General features: G+C 42.6%; 1 protein-coding gene across 4 annotated transcripts in view; it reads left to right on the forward strand.

Annotated features, from left to right (window-relative positions):
• LOC126412339 (ankyrin repeat and death domain-containing protein 1A-like) overlaps window positions 1–15,535 on the forward strand; it is a 692,368-nt gene that overhangs the window by 366,310 nt on the left and 310,523 nt on the right. For all 4 annotated transcript variants that reach the window (XM_050081884.1, XM_050081882.1, XM_050081885.1 and 1 more), the window contains exon 3: window positions 14,125–14,228. In XM_050081884.1, the coding sequence (XP_049937841.1) occupies window positions 14,125–14,228 (104 nt within the window). The remainder of the gene's footprint in view (window positions 1–14,124; window positions 14,229–15,535) is intronic.

The following is a 15,535-nucleotide window of genomic DNA, read 5'->3' on the forward strand; positions in this document are numbered from 1 at the left end:
CTCGCCGACCATCGCGCCAACATCTTTTGCATGTCACTCACATATGTATATCATCGGTTCAGCAATAAACAGAGTTACTTTCGCATTTAATGATATTGTTATTAGTGTAGATTAAACATGGTGAGCCGGCTACGGTGGCCGAGCGGTTCTAGGCGCTTCAGTCCGGAACCGTGCGACTGCTACGGTGGCAGGTTCGAATCCTGCCTCGGGCATGGATGTGTGTGATGTCCTTAGATTAGTTAGGTTTAAGTAGCTTTAAGTTCTAAGGGACTGACGACCTCAGATGTTAAGTCCCATAGTCCTCAGAGCCATGAACATGGTGAGAATTCAATAAACATTGTATTGATTACGTGGAATCATATTACATAGAAGATATCAACCAATAAAAGCATTGTTTTTTCAAGCATAATAAAGTTGAAAAAGCCGGCCGAAGTGGCCGTGCGGTTAAAGGCGCTGCAGTCTGGAACCGCAAGACCACTACGGTCGCAGGTTCGAATCCTGCCTCGGGCATGGATGTTTGTGATGTCCTTAGGTTAGTTAGGTTTAACTAGTTCTAAGTTCTAGGGGACTAATGACCTCAGCAGTTGAGTCCCATAGTGCTCAGAGCCATTTGAACCATTTTGAAAGTTGAAAAGTGAAAGAGTAAATAGCTTTTTCAAAGAATAAATATTTTTATCTTGATTCGCTTAATATAAAATCAGTAGGTATCTTGTACTAGACACTTTGTAAAGTTTTCTATGTTTACCTTCATCGTTCAGGCTATCTCACACCAAATTTCAAGGATATCGGTCCAATCGTTTAGTCGTGGAAACGTAACGGACAGATTTACTTTCGCATTTATTAGTACGGAAGTATGGATTGGTAGTGATTAAACACGTTGAGAATTGTATAGTATTATATTCTAGCTGTTACCCGCGGGTGCACAAGTATATTGGTAAAATGTAATGAAATATGCGCATGGATTTATTGGCCGGGAGGCCCTAGTCGCGATGTTCTTTTTATTTGACACTACTTCGGCCGATTGCACGTCGATGATTATAAAATGACGATCAACACAACACCCACATCCGGTCGCGAGCGGAAAAAAACCCAAACCGTTCTGGAATCGAACCAGGGAGTCTGGGAAACTAACCACATGACCACGATCTGTTTCCGCAAACACCAGTGCGACTTAGAAGCTGTAAGGAACCCATTTGCTCAGCGGCTAAAATGCAACGCGTATGTGACTGATATTTGTATGGATGTACAGATTAAACACGGAGTAAATTGTATAAGCGTTGAATTTATTACGGTGAATCGTATTATGTAGAATATATCAAACAAGAAACGCATTTTCACAAATATGGCAAAGTTCAAAATTCAAAGAGCAAATAGTTTTTTCAAAGAGTAATTATTGTTCCATATTTCGCACTTCGCGTTATGTTCTTCAAATCAATAAGTATGTTGTACTACACACTTTCTAAAGTAGCCTATGTTCTTCCTCAGCGTTGAGGCTACCGTCATTCCGCATTCATCAAAGTCGGTTCAGCGTTTCTTTAAATACATTTTTCTTTACTTTTTAAACAATTCTTTATTCATAACAATGTTACTGATACAATGAAAAGCCAGTGATACAATGATAAGCCACTACCTAACTAATTATTGGTTCCTACACAGTACAATATTATTCAAAGTGTAGCTAATGTCTAGCAGAGTTGTTACGGTTGATTCCAACGGGCAAGCTACATTTACTGTACTATTGACTCTACTGAAAACTACAAATTGACTTTTTTTACTGTACTACACTACCTGTAGCGTTACAGATGTGACAGCTAACCATAAATCTGCTATTCAGGCCGTGCCAACCGAACTAACCGCAGTGTCCCTGGAAACTTAACTTTCGCTGCAGGATACTAACTACTGCTGACAGATGACTATTCCTACTAAGACTAATCTGTTTCTATAACTGAAAAGACTGGTGCAATTTCCATCTCACTTGTAAACGCACCTCCCTCCTATTCCGTGTCGTGACGTATGCCGTCCGTAACGGCGATAGCCAGCCCACGCCCCGCCGGTACAGGGCAAGTGCGCGGGTGCTTTTCTTTTCATTTTCTGCTGTTAATTGTTATATCTCAAGTAACTCCTCACAATCGTAGCTGATACCCCGTTGGCCAAAAATGGTTCAAATGACTCTAAGCACTATGGGACTTAACATCCTGAGTCCCCTAGACTTAGAACTACTTAAACCTAACTAACCTAAGAACGTCATACACATCCGTGCCCGAGGCAGGATTCGAACCTGCAACCGTAGCAGCAGCGCGGTTCCACACTGAAGCATCTAGAACCGCTCGCCCAAAGCGGCCGGCGCCTTTGGCCAGGCTGCTAAGGTTTTCGGAGGTCTTTTGATGTCTGATCAGGTGAAAGGTGTCACGGTTCATTAATTGACGTCTCGGATCAGCTGCCACATCGTCGGGTACGGGGCACTCATAGACCACATGATGAGAATTGGCCTCCAAGACTCCATAGTCACACGAGGGCGTAGCTGCTTCCCAAACCGGCACAAATATGTCGGATAGGGCCCATGTTCCGTGAAAAAGTGCAAGAGTCCTCTGCTGGGTTGGAAGTACTGAAGCTGCATCCGTTCCCTAATGCCTGGAAATAATTGATATGTTCTTCGTTCTGTCTCGTCGGTCTCCCACGTCTCATGCCAAAGTTCGTTCACTGGCCTTCTAATCGCAATTTAGTTTCCTACTTGAACCCCCAAGATCTCTGCTGTCTTTTCAATTCTGCCCCTCTACACCCAGTAAAAGGCTGCTTGCTCTCGCTCTTTGATGTCGAGTGGGCAAAGGCCCCATTAACACTAGCAAGGCCCCTCCCGGATTTGTCCTGCACGCCCCAATTGAAGTGATAGCATGTTCTGTTGCACTGTTCGCACGGTCATGGCAGGCATGACCCTCGTGAACCTGTATGCCCAAACTCCAGACCTGAAACTCACGATGTAAGTAAGGATACTGTTGTAATCTAATTTAATTAGGTTCGCCGGGAGCTGTAATCTCTTCTGTTAGATTCCGATGAGGTTATTAAGTACTTCCAGGGATCTCTGTGTCACGGTCTCGATGTGTGTGGCGAAGTTCCACTTTTCATCAACGACGACACCCAGGTATCGTGCCTCACGTCCCCGAAGAACTGGTGAGCCTTTGATTACTGCTGTTGGATTTCTGATTAAGTGTCCTCACTAATCTGATAGTAAAGACATTGGCCGCTATATCTTCGGTGCCTGGTCCTCACGGCTACGGCCGCCAACCAACAGGAGTATGTCGTCTGCTTAGGCTATCACTTGTAGCACGTCGTCTCTACGTTGTAGACTGTCGAATAATGACTCCATATTAATCTCATAAAATAGTAGGACAGATCCCTGCGGACATCGTTATCCTTTTACTAATACACCAACTAGTGAACGATAGCCAGGCCTCCTTTTCCTCGCAACAGCTCGTCGGACAACCGTTTAGCGGCCGTGGAAACACTTTCTCCCGTGCCCGCATCTCGTGGTCGTGCGGTAGCGTTCTCGTTTCCCACGCCCGGGTTCCCGGGTTCGATTCCCGGCGGGGTCAGGGATTTTCTCTGCCTCGTGATGGCTGGGTGTTGTGTGCTGTCCTTAAGTTAGTTAGGTTTAAGTAGTTCTAAGTTCTAGGGGACTGATGACCATAGATGTTAAGTCCCATAGTGCTCAGAGCCATTTGAACCAACTTTCTCCCGCAAGCAGGAGAAGGTCACAACATGTTCTCAAACGCGCCACTGATGTCGTCCATGAAGACGAATGCCTCGCCAATATGCTGCCAATATGGTTGCACGATCCGTCGCAGAATGGCATTCACGTATTGTACAGCCATTACGGCGCCTTCTATGACCACCAGCGGCGTACGACGGCCCCACATAACGCCACCCCAAACAGCAGGGAACCTCCACCTTGCTGCACTCGCTGGCCAGTGTGTCTAAGGCCTTCAGTCTGAACGGGTTGCCTCGAAACACGTCTCCGACGATTGTCTGGTTGAAGGCATATGCGACACTTACCGGTGAAGAGAACATGATGCAAATCCTGAGCGGTTCATTCGGCATGTTATTGGGCCAATCTGTACCGCGTTGCATAGTGTCGTGGTTTGCAATGATGGACCTCGTCATGGACGGCGGAAGTAAAGTTGCGCATCATGCAGGCTATTGCGCAGAGTTTGAGACGTAACAAGACGTCCTGTGGCTGCACGAAAAGCAGAATTTAACAAGTTGGCATTGCTGTCAGGGTTCCTCCGAGTCATAATCCGTAGGTAGCGGTAGTCCACTGCAGTAGTAGCCCTTGGGCGGCCTGAGCAAGGCATGTCATCGACAGTTCCTGTCTCTCTGTATCTCCTCCATGTCGGAACAACATCGCTTTGGTACACTCCGAGACGCCAGGACACTTCCCTTGTTGAGAGCCCTTCCTGTCACAAAGTAACAATGCAGACGCGATCGTAGCGCGGTATTGACCGTCTAGGCATGATTGAACTACAGACAACACGAGCTGTGTACCTCCTTCCTGGTGGAATAACTGGAACTGATCGGCTGTCGGACCCCCTCCGTCTAATACGCCCTGCTCATGCATGGTTGTTCACATCTTTTGGTGGGTTTAGTGTCATCTGTGAACAGTCTAAGGGACTGCGTCTGTGATATAAGTATCCACAGCCAACGTCTATCTTCTGGAGTTCTGGGAACCGGGATCATGCAAAACTTATTTTGTATTAGGATGGATTACATCGTAATTGGTCCCGTGACGGTCTGGCGGCATCACTCGTTCTTCAGTGACTATTTACCATATTTTAAAGTTTCAAATACTTTCAAATTTGATAAGAATATTTACTCCTTGTTAGATGACCGTTTTGGAACAGGCTTTTACGATTTGAAAATCTTACTTTTTCTGGGCAACTTTTTTTAAAATTTCATATAAAGATTACATCACACTTATGTGAGTAAATCGTATCATTTAAAAGTGGAATAAAAAATACTTAAAACTTCCATTACAGGACTGGATACAGACGAAATTGCAAACAGTGTTCCAAGGTACAACATTCTTCCCTATCCCTTCACTGCTCATCGAGAAACCATAATTTTTTAAAAATAATTTACACATTAAGAACTCATATTCACTGCCACATGTGAAAGGTAGTAAACTACAGTGATTGGTAGCTTCCTATAGCAGAGGAAATACGAAAATTAGTTTAGAAAATTGTTGATTTTAGCAAAAGCTTTCAAATTTAAATTTATTCTTTGTCTATTTCTCATATCAACCACCCAGCCGTCGTTAGCAGAAAGCGTAAATACAAATCGCAACTAATGGTTCCAATTTTCATTGTTAATATATGCAGTCTTCATTTAGATTTGTTTGTTACACATTCTTTTAATTGAATTACAAAACATTTTCTAATAAACTGTCAAAACTGCTCCAAGTAGATCTTCTTCAGAAATTATAATTACGTGTGGTCGTTTGATTCACGCACACCCAAAGACTCCGTCTAAAACATATTCCTTTAGGTTTGCCCTACTTTTGCATTTAAGTCCCGTATTCCTATCCTGTAGTGAGATTTGCTGACATTTACTAGTTTTTGCAACACTTCGAAGAAAAAAGCATGTTGATGAGGAGTCTCAGTTATTGTGTGGAATATGATTTGTTTATTTACAATACAAGTTGTGCTATTCTGTCTGAGATTCCTTAAGTATCTGTAATACAGTGTTTAATTATGTTGTTTGCAATATAACTTACATCTGTACTTCCTCCCTGCTTTAAGAAATTGAACGAAAGTATGAAAACACCAAAACACGACGCATTACCAGGCCTAGCACCACGTGAGAAACCCATTTTTCAAGGAAACTTATATCATTTTTCCCGCAAAATAGTGACAGTACATCTCCGAAGCAGACCACCAGGCCTTAATGATATTGAGTTCTGATGATCTGGTATTCAGTCGAGCAGCGACAATTCATCCTCGTGCTCAAAAAACCAGTGTTGGACTATGGGAGCTACGTGAACAGCGGTCCTATCGTCTTGAGGAACACAAAATTAGCACTGGGGAAAGAAGTTTGTACCATCGCATGGATATGATCAGCCAAAATGGTCAGACAATCCTTGTCAGTAAGGCGACCTTGCACAGTAACCATGGGACCTGTGGAATAGCATGATATGGCTGTCCACAAAAAGGGCCAGACCGCCATTATGTTTCACACTTGGTACGTAAATTTGGTCAGAAGCTGGAAACAGTGTGAAACAAGACTCATTGTTCCATCTGCAGCAGAGCGTGCGCTGATATGAAACTTCCCGGCTTACTACAATTGTGTGCCGGACGGAGACTCGAACTCGCGGCCCTTATCTTTCGCGTGCAAGTGCTCTACCGAGTGATCTACCCAAGCACGACGCACGACGCTTCCTCGCAGCTCAGTCCCGCCTGTACGACGTCTCCTTCCTTCCAAACTGCACAGAAGTTCTCCTGCGAAACTTCCAGATCTAGCACTCCTGGAAGAGAGGATACTGCGCAGACATGGCTTAGCCACAGCCTGGGGAATGTTTCCAGAGTGAAATTTTGGTCTGCACCGGAGTGTGTGCTGATATGAAACTTCCCGGCAGAGTGAAACTGTGTGCCTGAGCGAGAGTCAAACTCGGGACCCTTGCCTTTCGCGGGCAAGACTCATTCGACCAAATGAGTTCCTTCCATTGCTCCATAGCCCGGGTTTCATGGCTTCGGTACCTTTTAGAGAAATTTGCATCGTTCATCAGTGGTTTTGCTATTCCAGCTCGTCCTGCAGTTCCATGTTTATGGAGCCCCCTCCGCGTTGTTTTGGTGCCGACAAGATTCGCGAGAGCGACATTCGGTTCTGCAGTGATCTTTGCAGCCGTCGTCGTCTTATTTTTTTGTCCCAATGCTATTCAGTGACCGTCTGTCACGGCCACTCACCACACACATCGTCCGTGCTCTGACTTAGCAGATGATGTTTTTCCGCTTCCCTCTAAGAGCCATAAATCCACAATATGGTGTCTCTTGTAACAATAAACACTTCGTCTTGCTTGGTTACGGTAGCGCCCACAAACTGCCCACGTTCGAATTCACTTGAATCCGACATAATTAACTCATCTGCACAGAACTCTGTTCTGACCACGGGTGACACTTGCAATGTATTGAGTTCTTGGCCAATTAAAACAGCGCACTTTAATTTACGTTCATGTACGCATTTCTCGCTGTTTTCTATATTTTCGTCGAACGCCTCTATTTCTCTGTTACAAATGTTTTGTCTTGATGTTAGTTCCATTTGGTTTTGTAGTATAGGCACAACGTAACTTCGCGCTTTTGCAAATGCCTAAGAACTCAATCGCCATCAATCGATTCAACACATCCTGTAATTCATCTCCACTTTCACTGAATATTGCAATGTCATCTTACCATTGATCTCTTTCATGCTGAATTTTGATCCCAGTTTCGAATCTTTCTTAAATTTCCCTATTGCTTCTTCGATTCCTAGATTCAACAGTAGGTTCGAAAGACTGCATTTCTGCCTTACATCCTTTTTGATCCGAGCACTTCGTTCTTGGTCTTCCATTCTTACTGTTCTATCCTGCTTCTTGTGCATTTTGTATATTACCCGTCTTCCCTATAGCTTACCCTCATTTTTCTCAGAATTTTGAAGCTCTGGCACCCCCTTTTTCCAAGTCGACAAATACAGTGAACGTAACTAGATTTTTCTTTAGTCTTGCTTCCATTATCAACCGCAAAGTCAGAACAACCTCTCTAGCATCTTCCCCTTTCCTAAAGCCAAACTGACTGTCTTCTAGTAGGTCTTGAATTTTCTATTCCATTCTTCTGTATATTATTGTAGTCAGCAACTTGGCTGCATGCGCTGTTAAGCTGATTGTGCCATAACTACCGCACTTGTCGCCTTCTGCTTTCTTCGGGACTGTGTGGATGATGTTTCTCCGGAAGTCAAATGGTACAGCAACGTGAATAATCGTTTAGTTGCCATCTCCCCCAGTGATTTTAGAAATACCAATGGAATGTTATCTATCCGTTCTGTCTCATTTGATCTTAAGTCAGGCGAAGCTATTTTAAATGACGATTTTAATACTAGACCCCTATCCCTTCCCTGTAGATTCCAGTTCCTTCTATCACGTCATTAGACAATTCTTCCCTCTCGTAGAGGCCTTCAGAGTATTCTTTCCACTCATCCGCTGACTCCTCTGTATTCAACAGTAGAATTTCCTTACCCTCTTAATGTTACCATCCTTGATTTAAATTTCACCGAATGTTGTTTTGGTTTTCATGTATGTTGAGTCCGTCCTTCTCACAATCATTTCTTTCTCGATATCTTCACATTTTTCATGCAGCCATTTTGTCTTCTTTTCCTGCACTTCCTATTTTTTACGTTCCTAAGTATATTTCTGTATTCTTGAATTTCCCAAAATTTTTTTCTAGCTCATTCATTCGTCGATCAGCTGAAGTATTTCATCTGTTATCACTGGTATCATCGTACCTACCTTCTCCGTAACTACAGTTTTCTTCCCAACTTCTGTGATTACCATTTTAGAGACGTCCTTCGTCTTCAACTGAAATGCCTACTGAGCTATTCATTAGCGCATTATCTGTAGCCTAAGAAAACTGCAAGCGTGTCTCGTCGTTCCTTAGTACATCCGTATCCCCACTTTTTTGCGCCTTGGTTCTTCCTCACCAGTCTCTTAAACTTCAGCCTACACTTGATATTACTAAATTGGGATCTAAGAATATATCTGCTCCTAAGAATGTCCTATAACCCAACATCTGATTTCGGAATCTCTGACTGACTATGATGCAATATGACTGAAATATTACCGTTTCTCCCCGCCTTCTCGAAGTATACCTCCTCTCGTTGTGATTCTTGAACAGAGTATTCGCTATTATTAACTGATATTTAATGCGGAATTAAATTAGTCGTTCTCCTCTCTAGTTTCTACTACCAAGACCATATTTTCGTGTAACCCTTGCTTCTACAATCACATCCCAGTTTCCCATGCCTATTATATTTTACTCTCCTTTACAGAACTCGTTCAATAGGCTCATACAATTTCTCTGTCTCTTCAACCACTGCTCGTTACAACGGCATGTGTACCTTAACTATTGTTGTCAGTGTTTGTTTGCTGTCGATTCTGATGAGAACCACCGTATCTCGAAACTGTTCACAGTAACTCACTCTCTGTCTTGCCTTCCTATTCACAACGAATTCCATTCCCGCTATACAATTTTCTCCAGTTGCTGATATTTCCGTGTACTCGTATGATCAGAAATCCTTGTCCTCCTTCCATTTCAATTCACTGACCACCACTATATTTAGATTGAGCCTTAGTATTTCCTTTTGTAGATTTTCTAGCTTCCCGACTCCTGATACTCAACGTCCCAACTCTTAGACCGTTACCCTTGCGTTGGTTATTCAATCTTTTTCTCATGGTCACCTCCCACTTGGCAGTCTTCTCCCAGAGATCTGGATTGGGGACTATTCCGGAATCTTTTGCCAATTGAGAGATCATGATGCCCTTTTTTCGATTACAGGATATATGTCATGTGGATACACGTGATAAGTCTTTAATGCAATGGTTTCTAATGCCTTTACATCCTCATGCCGATGTTCATTGCTGTTTCTTCCGCCTTTTAGGGGCAGTTTCCCACCCAAAGTGGAAGACAGCGCTCTGAACCAAAAAAATGGTTCAAATGGCTCTGAGGTCATCAGTCCCCTAGAACTTAGAACCACTTAAACCTAGCTAACCTGAGGACATCACACACATCCATGCCCGAGGCAGGATACGAACCTGCGACCGTAGCAGTCACAAGGTTCCAGACTGAAGCGCCTAGAACCGCTCGGCCACAACGGCCGGCCGCTCTGAACCTCAGTCCGCTTCACTTTGACAAGGCCGTTGGCAGAATGAGGGAGGTTTCGTATGCCGGAAATCATAGGCTACCATTGATGATTAGTTTTATTCGGAATTTATGCAGTGGCGAGGTTCGAATCAGGGACCTGAGTACTATTCAAAGTCGCTGCCACTACACCTGAAATTCACGAGGAAGTAAACTGTATTCGAGTAGTTCCAATCTGTCTCTGAACAATGCAACGACGTCTCCGTGAACAGGGTTTAAAGGGAGAACAGTCGGCAAAAAACCATTACTACACAAACAAAGTAAGGTGCAACGATTGCAGTGGGCACAGTAGCACAAAAACTGGAGTAACCAGCACTGGTCCAAAGTGTTACTCATGGACGAATTTAAGTTTGAAATATTTGGAAGGAGGATCAGCATGTGACACCAACGGTGAAGCATGGTTGGGGATGGATGGGTGGGGGTCAGTTATGCTGTGGGTGTTTTCTTGCAGGTGATTAAGTCTGTGATCCAGTGGGAATTAATGGAATATTAAAGAAAGGATATCACATGATCCCAATCAACAGTACAGTCCCATCTGGAAAAGACTTATTCGTCACGGGTTTGTTCCACAACAGGGCAATGGCCCTAAACCTGCTTGCAAATTGTGCATGACAACAGATAAGAGAACTGTGGGGAACTGAAGAATATGATTTGGCCAAGCCAGTCACCTGACTTAAACCCTCTTGATCTCTTATGGGATGAACTGGATAGGGAGGTCAGAAAATTGCGGTGATCGTATACTGAAGATCTGTAGAATAATTTAGAGATGCGTTGGATTGGACAAAATTTTGTCTCCAGTATTCCAAAAATTTGTGCAGCTGTTCTGAGGGCGAAGGGTGAATACTTTGTAGACGCAAAAATCTAAAACATGTAACAGAGGGAGCAAATACTGTATTTATTTTGTTGATGTATTAAGTTTTTACGGTGTGTTTGTATACTGAAATTACGTGTATAACTTTTTTTATGGGTGAACGAAAACTTTTGACCGGTGGTGTGCATGTTTGAATTTCTTTGTTCTTAATCTTTTCATGGGAAATTCCTTGACAGTGCAACACTTCCACTGCAGATGTGCTGCCAAGACTGATATGAATCCTTAAAGAACCATGTATAAATAATGTCATCAATGTTTTCGGTTGTTTCCTTATTCACCCATTACCGAGCAACAGAAAAAGCCGATACAACGCACTGGTGGATGGATTTCATCGCAGGTCATCAATACATAAACATTGCAACAGTATATGTTCCAGCCATCTGTCCCAAATTCCCATAAGGACGATCTCTCTGCTTGATGCACGACGGTTTCGCAACAGTAGTTTACCATTTGACTAGGAAAATAGATAACACAAGCTGTCTTGCTGATCCTGCATTCAGATTCACATGACAGAGCTACTTTAGTATAAGCTGAAGAATACAGTCAAGCTATATTGTAGGCGTCTATATCTATACTGAACGTCAAGTACATCAGTCGATAACAGAAAACAAAAACATTTTCTTTGCTAGAAAAGAGGACAAGAAGTGTAAAATTTGAAGGTAGATAAAATGTGTTCTGCAGGATTGAGACGCTCACAAAATCTATGGATCACATAAATTGATAACTGAGCAATTTATGTGATCGCTCTAAGCTTGTTGACACCATGCCTACCAATTTAAATTATATATTAGAGCACTGAGGATGGTCACTAAGTGACCGAAAATCGATTTTGCGGTTAATAAAACAAAAAAATACGACCAATGCTGTCTCTCCTTCTAAGCATATCCATTATCTGGTCGTGGTGCACAGGACACTCCATGGAGTCGCCAATCAATAGTTTCCAGGATGTAAGCATTGAATAAAAGAGGAGAGAGCATATCCCTATCTCAGGCCGTTTGTAATATTTGATTCTTGTCCCTCATGAAAATTCCTAATCACAGCCGCCGGCCGCTGTGGCCGAGCGGTTCTAGGCTCTTCAGTCCGCAGCGCTGCTGCCACGGTCGCAGGTTCGAATCCTGCCTCGGGCATGGATGTGTGTGATGTCCTTAGGTTAGTTAGGTTTAAGTAGTTCTAAGCCTAGGGGCCTGATGACCCCAGATGTTAAGTCCTATAGTGCTTAGAGCCATTTGAACCATTTGAACCTAATCACAGCCACTTTGTTCTTATAGAAGCTGAGTGTCACATGAGTGTTTTAGACCTGTTTTCTTCAGCATTGTGTACATCTCTTGCCAGATAACATCAAATGCTTTTTCCCAGTCTACAAAGACAATATAAGTTGGTTTACTTTTTTAAATTTGATTACGTGAAGATATAACTTCAGATTGTAGAATCAAAAAGGTGACAAACATATTCGTATTAATAATATAAAATATGTACTTTGAATATACTATTGAAATACGCTTACCGGTTAGATACTTATCAGAGTATGTAACTTGAAAATAATCAGTAGAACTATTAACATTTGGGATGCAGTGCGTGTTCTGTATTTCTCGTCAGATTTGGTTTCTGAGGCACGACACGTTTTCAAACCCGCCTAATTAGTTAAAAAAAATTGTAACTTTTGAATCTCTCTGAAAAATTTCTGCGAGCGCCCAAGACCTGTTCTATTATTTAGCAGGTAACGCTGGCTATGGGCGGAAACTTTCAATACTGCCCCAAAGTCATCTGATTTCCGCCGATTCCTTCACTACGAGAAAAGGGCCAAGTTACATTCGGCATATAGTACTTCCGCTACATCTATGATAAATCTTACTGTATACGGTTTGAGGATATTTAACCACTCATCTACTTCCAGTAACTTATATTCGGTGCCTACAGTTATGTGCCTACAGTTATGCAGAATAATATTCATAAATAATTAAAAATTACAAGCATTTGGATTTCGGTGGTCCAGATAACTGTCTACTGTACAAAGATGAAGTTAGCGAAGCAAGGTGCAGGATCGAAACTTTGCGTGCCCCATGGCCTAAAACCATTGCTTCAGTTTCCCCAGTACACTAGTCCAAACCTTTTTTTCACTCGGTAGTCAATACCAACGTTGCAGGAGCTCCATACTGTCAAAAGGGAATCCAATAACACCATGCGTGGTAAGCGAGAGTAACCTACCTGGACCCTGCTTGTTTGTCGAGACACATACACACAGTTAATTATGACTCAGCAGTGCTTGCATCAGTCTTCGCCCATGTTTGAGTAATTCCAGTTCCCAATGATACCAGTTCGTATGTCGATTTAATCCCATCACAGCGACTGCAACATACCCTAGTCAGCTAGTTGTTCTCCTTGTATCGAAAATGTGATTAAGGTATTCCCCTCTTTCTCCATTATTTGTTACCTATGATTCACCTTATAACGTACTGGTCTTCCCGTTTCAACTTTAAGCAATTTATGAGGCCATAGAGCTGTTTAGGGAAGGACAGTTACTCTTCACATATCTTCGTTTCTCTAAATCAGCACTGGACTCTAACTGCACGATTCATTTGTTAAGGACACACATGTTTACAGGAATAAATTCATAAATATTCTGCCACATACCTTGCTGGTTTAGCTCACCTGGAAGAAAGCATTCGTCTTATAATTAGGTGATTAAGGAATGTCTATCAACTGACGAAACACAAAAACTTTTTGACGAACCCTAGACTTCCGTTTCTGTAATAGCATCATGGTTGACAATCCCTCTTTCACTGGTGCCACTTGACAGTTTTTGAAACTGGGTTCCACCTATACTTCCACTTATGTGAAACATATGACTGACAGGAGATAATTAATCAAAAACTACATTTTCTCAGTGTCCTACGAACAATGATTACAGAAAATGCTTTCCATTGTGCTGAGGACCATCTCTAGATCTTGTTTCGTCTCCGTGACCACAGCAAATCACATCTGCGTAATACAACATGTCTGTCTTTTACCCATTAATCTTGATCCCCGCGTGAGTGTGAGTGACCATTCCATTTCACATCCCCACAGTTGTATGTGCTAACTGAGTCCAGTTGTGAATCACTGAAATGTTGCCATAAGATACTAAGTTTTAGTTGATTCTGAAATTTAATGTCCCAGTGAATAAATCTGGTCCAGAAGGCTTTTATCAGTTGCATATATTGTCTGTACCTAGTGAGATGGTACCTTTTATCTGAATGCAGTGTTTCAACACGTACCACAGACTTAATGGACGGTACCTCGAGTTAAGACATACTCCAACACTGGTCGCCTTTTTGATTTCAGTGCTGAAGAACGAGCTGATGCTGCACGAGGCGGTGATCAAGAACGACGCTGAAGGAGTCCGCAAAGTACTCAAGGAGCCACTCGACGTCAACTCGAGGAACAACGTGAGTTTTCCGACTCACATCTCATTACTTCCAAATCAACATATATCGTACACCGCTTTTGCTCAAAATAGCGTGCAACGATAGTTACAAGAAAGAGCAAGATGTAATTGAAATATTTTGATTACCTCTGAATGTAAAACCGTTTGCTATAGTAGAATATTTTTACTGCACATTTCAATATTTTTCCATATAAATCTCCTGTAAAGGTCACTGAACAGCCAAATAAATTGATCAGAAAGTAAGGTAATAGTATGGATATTGAACCTCAGGTTTAATCTGGAATTGTAAATTGCTCAAATTTTTTAATGATCACTACGTGCAGTGCTGGTATTAAGAAGTAAAATGTTCCTTCAGTTGTTGGAGGGTTATCATTAAAATAGAACCAAACATGATGTACAGCGCTTTTTATTAGAGCGTATTTCGTCTGGATATGTTTAACCTTTCTGAGAGATTCCTGCGTTACTTGAATAATATTTTGAAGCACCAGCTACCTCTTGATATGCAATTTGTGCTTTTAGTGGGGTAATGAGTAACCTTTTAAACATCGCGCATGCAGCAGTGCAAATGGCAATTTTTCCACAGGTACTTCTGCCGCATATCTTTCCGCCACCCTTGCAACGTGCCTAGAGACACTCTCCAGATTTACCACGACGATGGGCGGATGATACACGACCCACATATCAGTGACAGAATTTTTACTCGTACGGCTGCATGCCCCAAATTTAAGGAGTTATCCATAGCTCACCATTGAACTTTCTGCAAGATGGTCAGAAACAGTCTGTATAGCTTCTAAGAGTACCGCAAGGTAGGTTGTGCTGAAAAACAATTATTAAGAAAAAAATTCGATACGTAGCTCCGTTTCAGAGTTAATTTTCATTGATGGCAGCCAATCAGAACTTTGCGAGCATAGATTCAAGTGGCTCGCCAGACGCAATTAGTGCCAGCTGATAGCTCTGAAGACTGCTCAACCCTTGGCTCTCGGTCTATCGTTCCTTGTCCACTATTTTTTATCACTGTCTTGTTCGGTTTTAGGAAATCACGCGAAGCACACGTCTGGCGACACCATCTCTGGCGGGCCTCTTCAGTTAGCGCGCGCAACGGCCTGACTGCCAAATTTCAATGCTGATTAACTCGGAAGCGGCTCAACGCAACCAATTTCTTTCTTGACATATGTTTCCTAGCACAACCTACCTTGCAACAACCTTACAAGCTTTTCAGTTGTGCCGATACTGTACATCTCTTCAATACTCTTAATGCTTAAGCACTCCGTCTTCAGGCCACAAGTGGCCCATCGGGACCATCCGACC

Source organism: Schistocerca serialis, chromosome 7, assembly GCF_023864345.2.
Source record: "Schistocerca serialis cubense isolate TAMUIC-IGC-003099 chromosome 7, iqSchSeri2.2, whole genome shotgun sequence".
NCBI lineage: Eukaryota > Metazoa > Arthropoda > Insecta > Orthoptera > Acrididae > Schistocerca > Schistocerca serialis.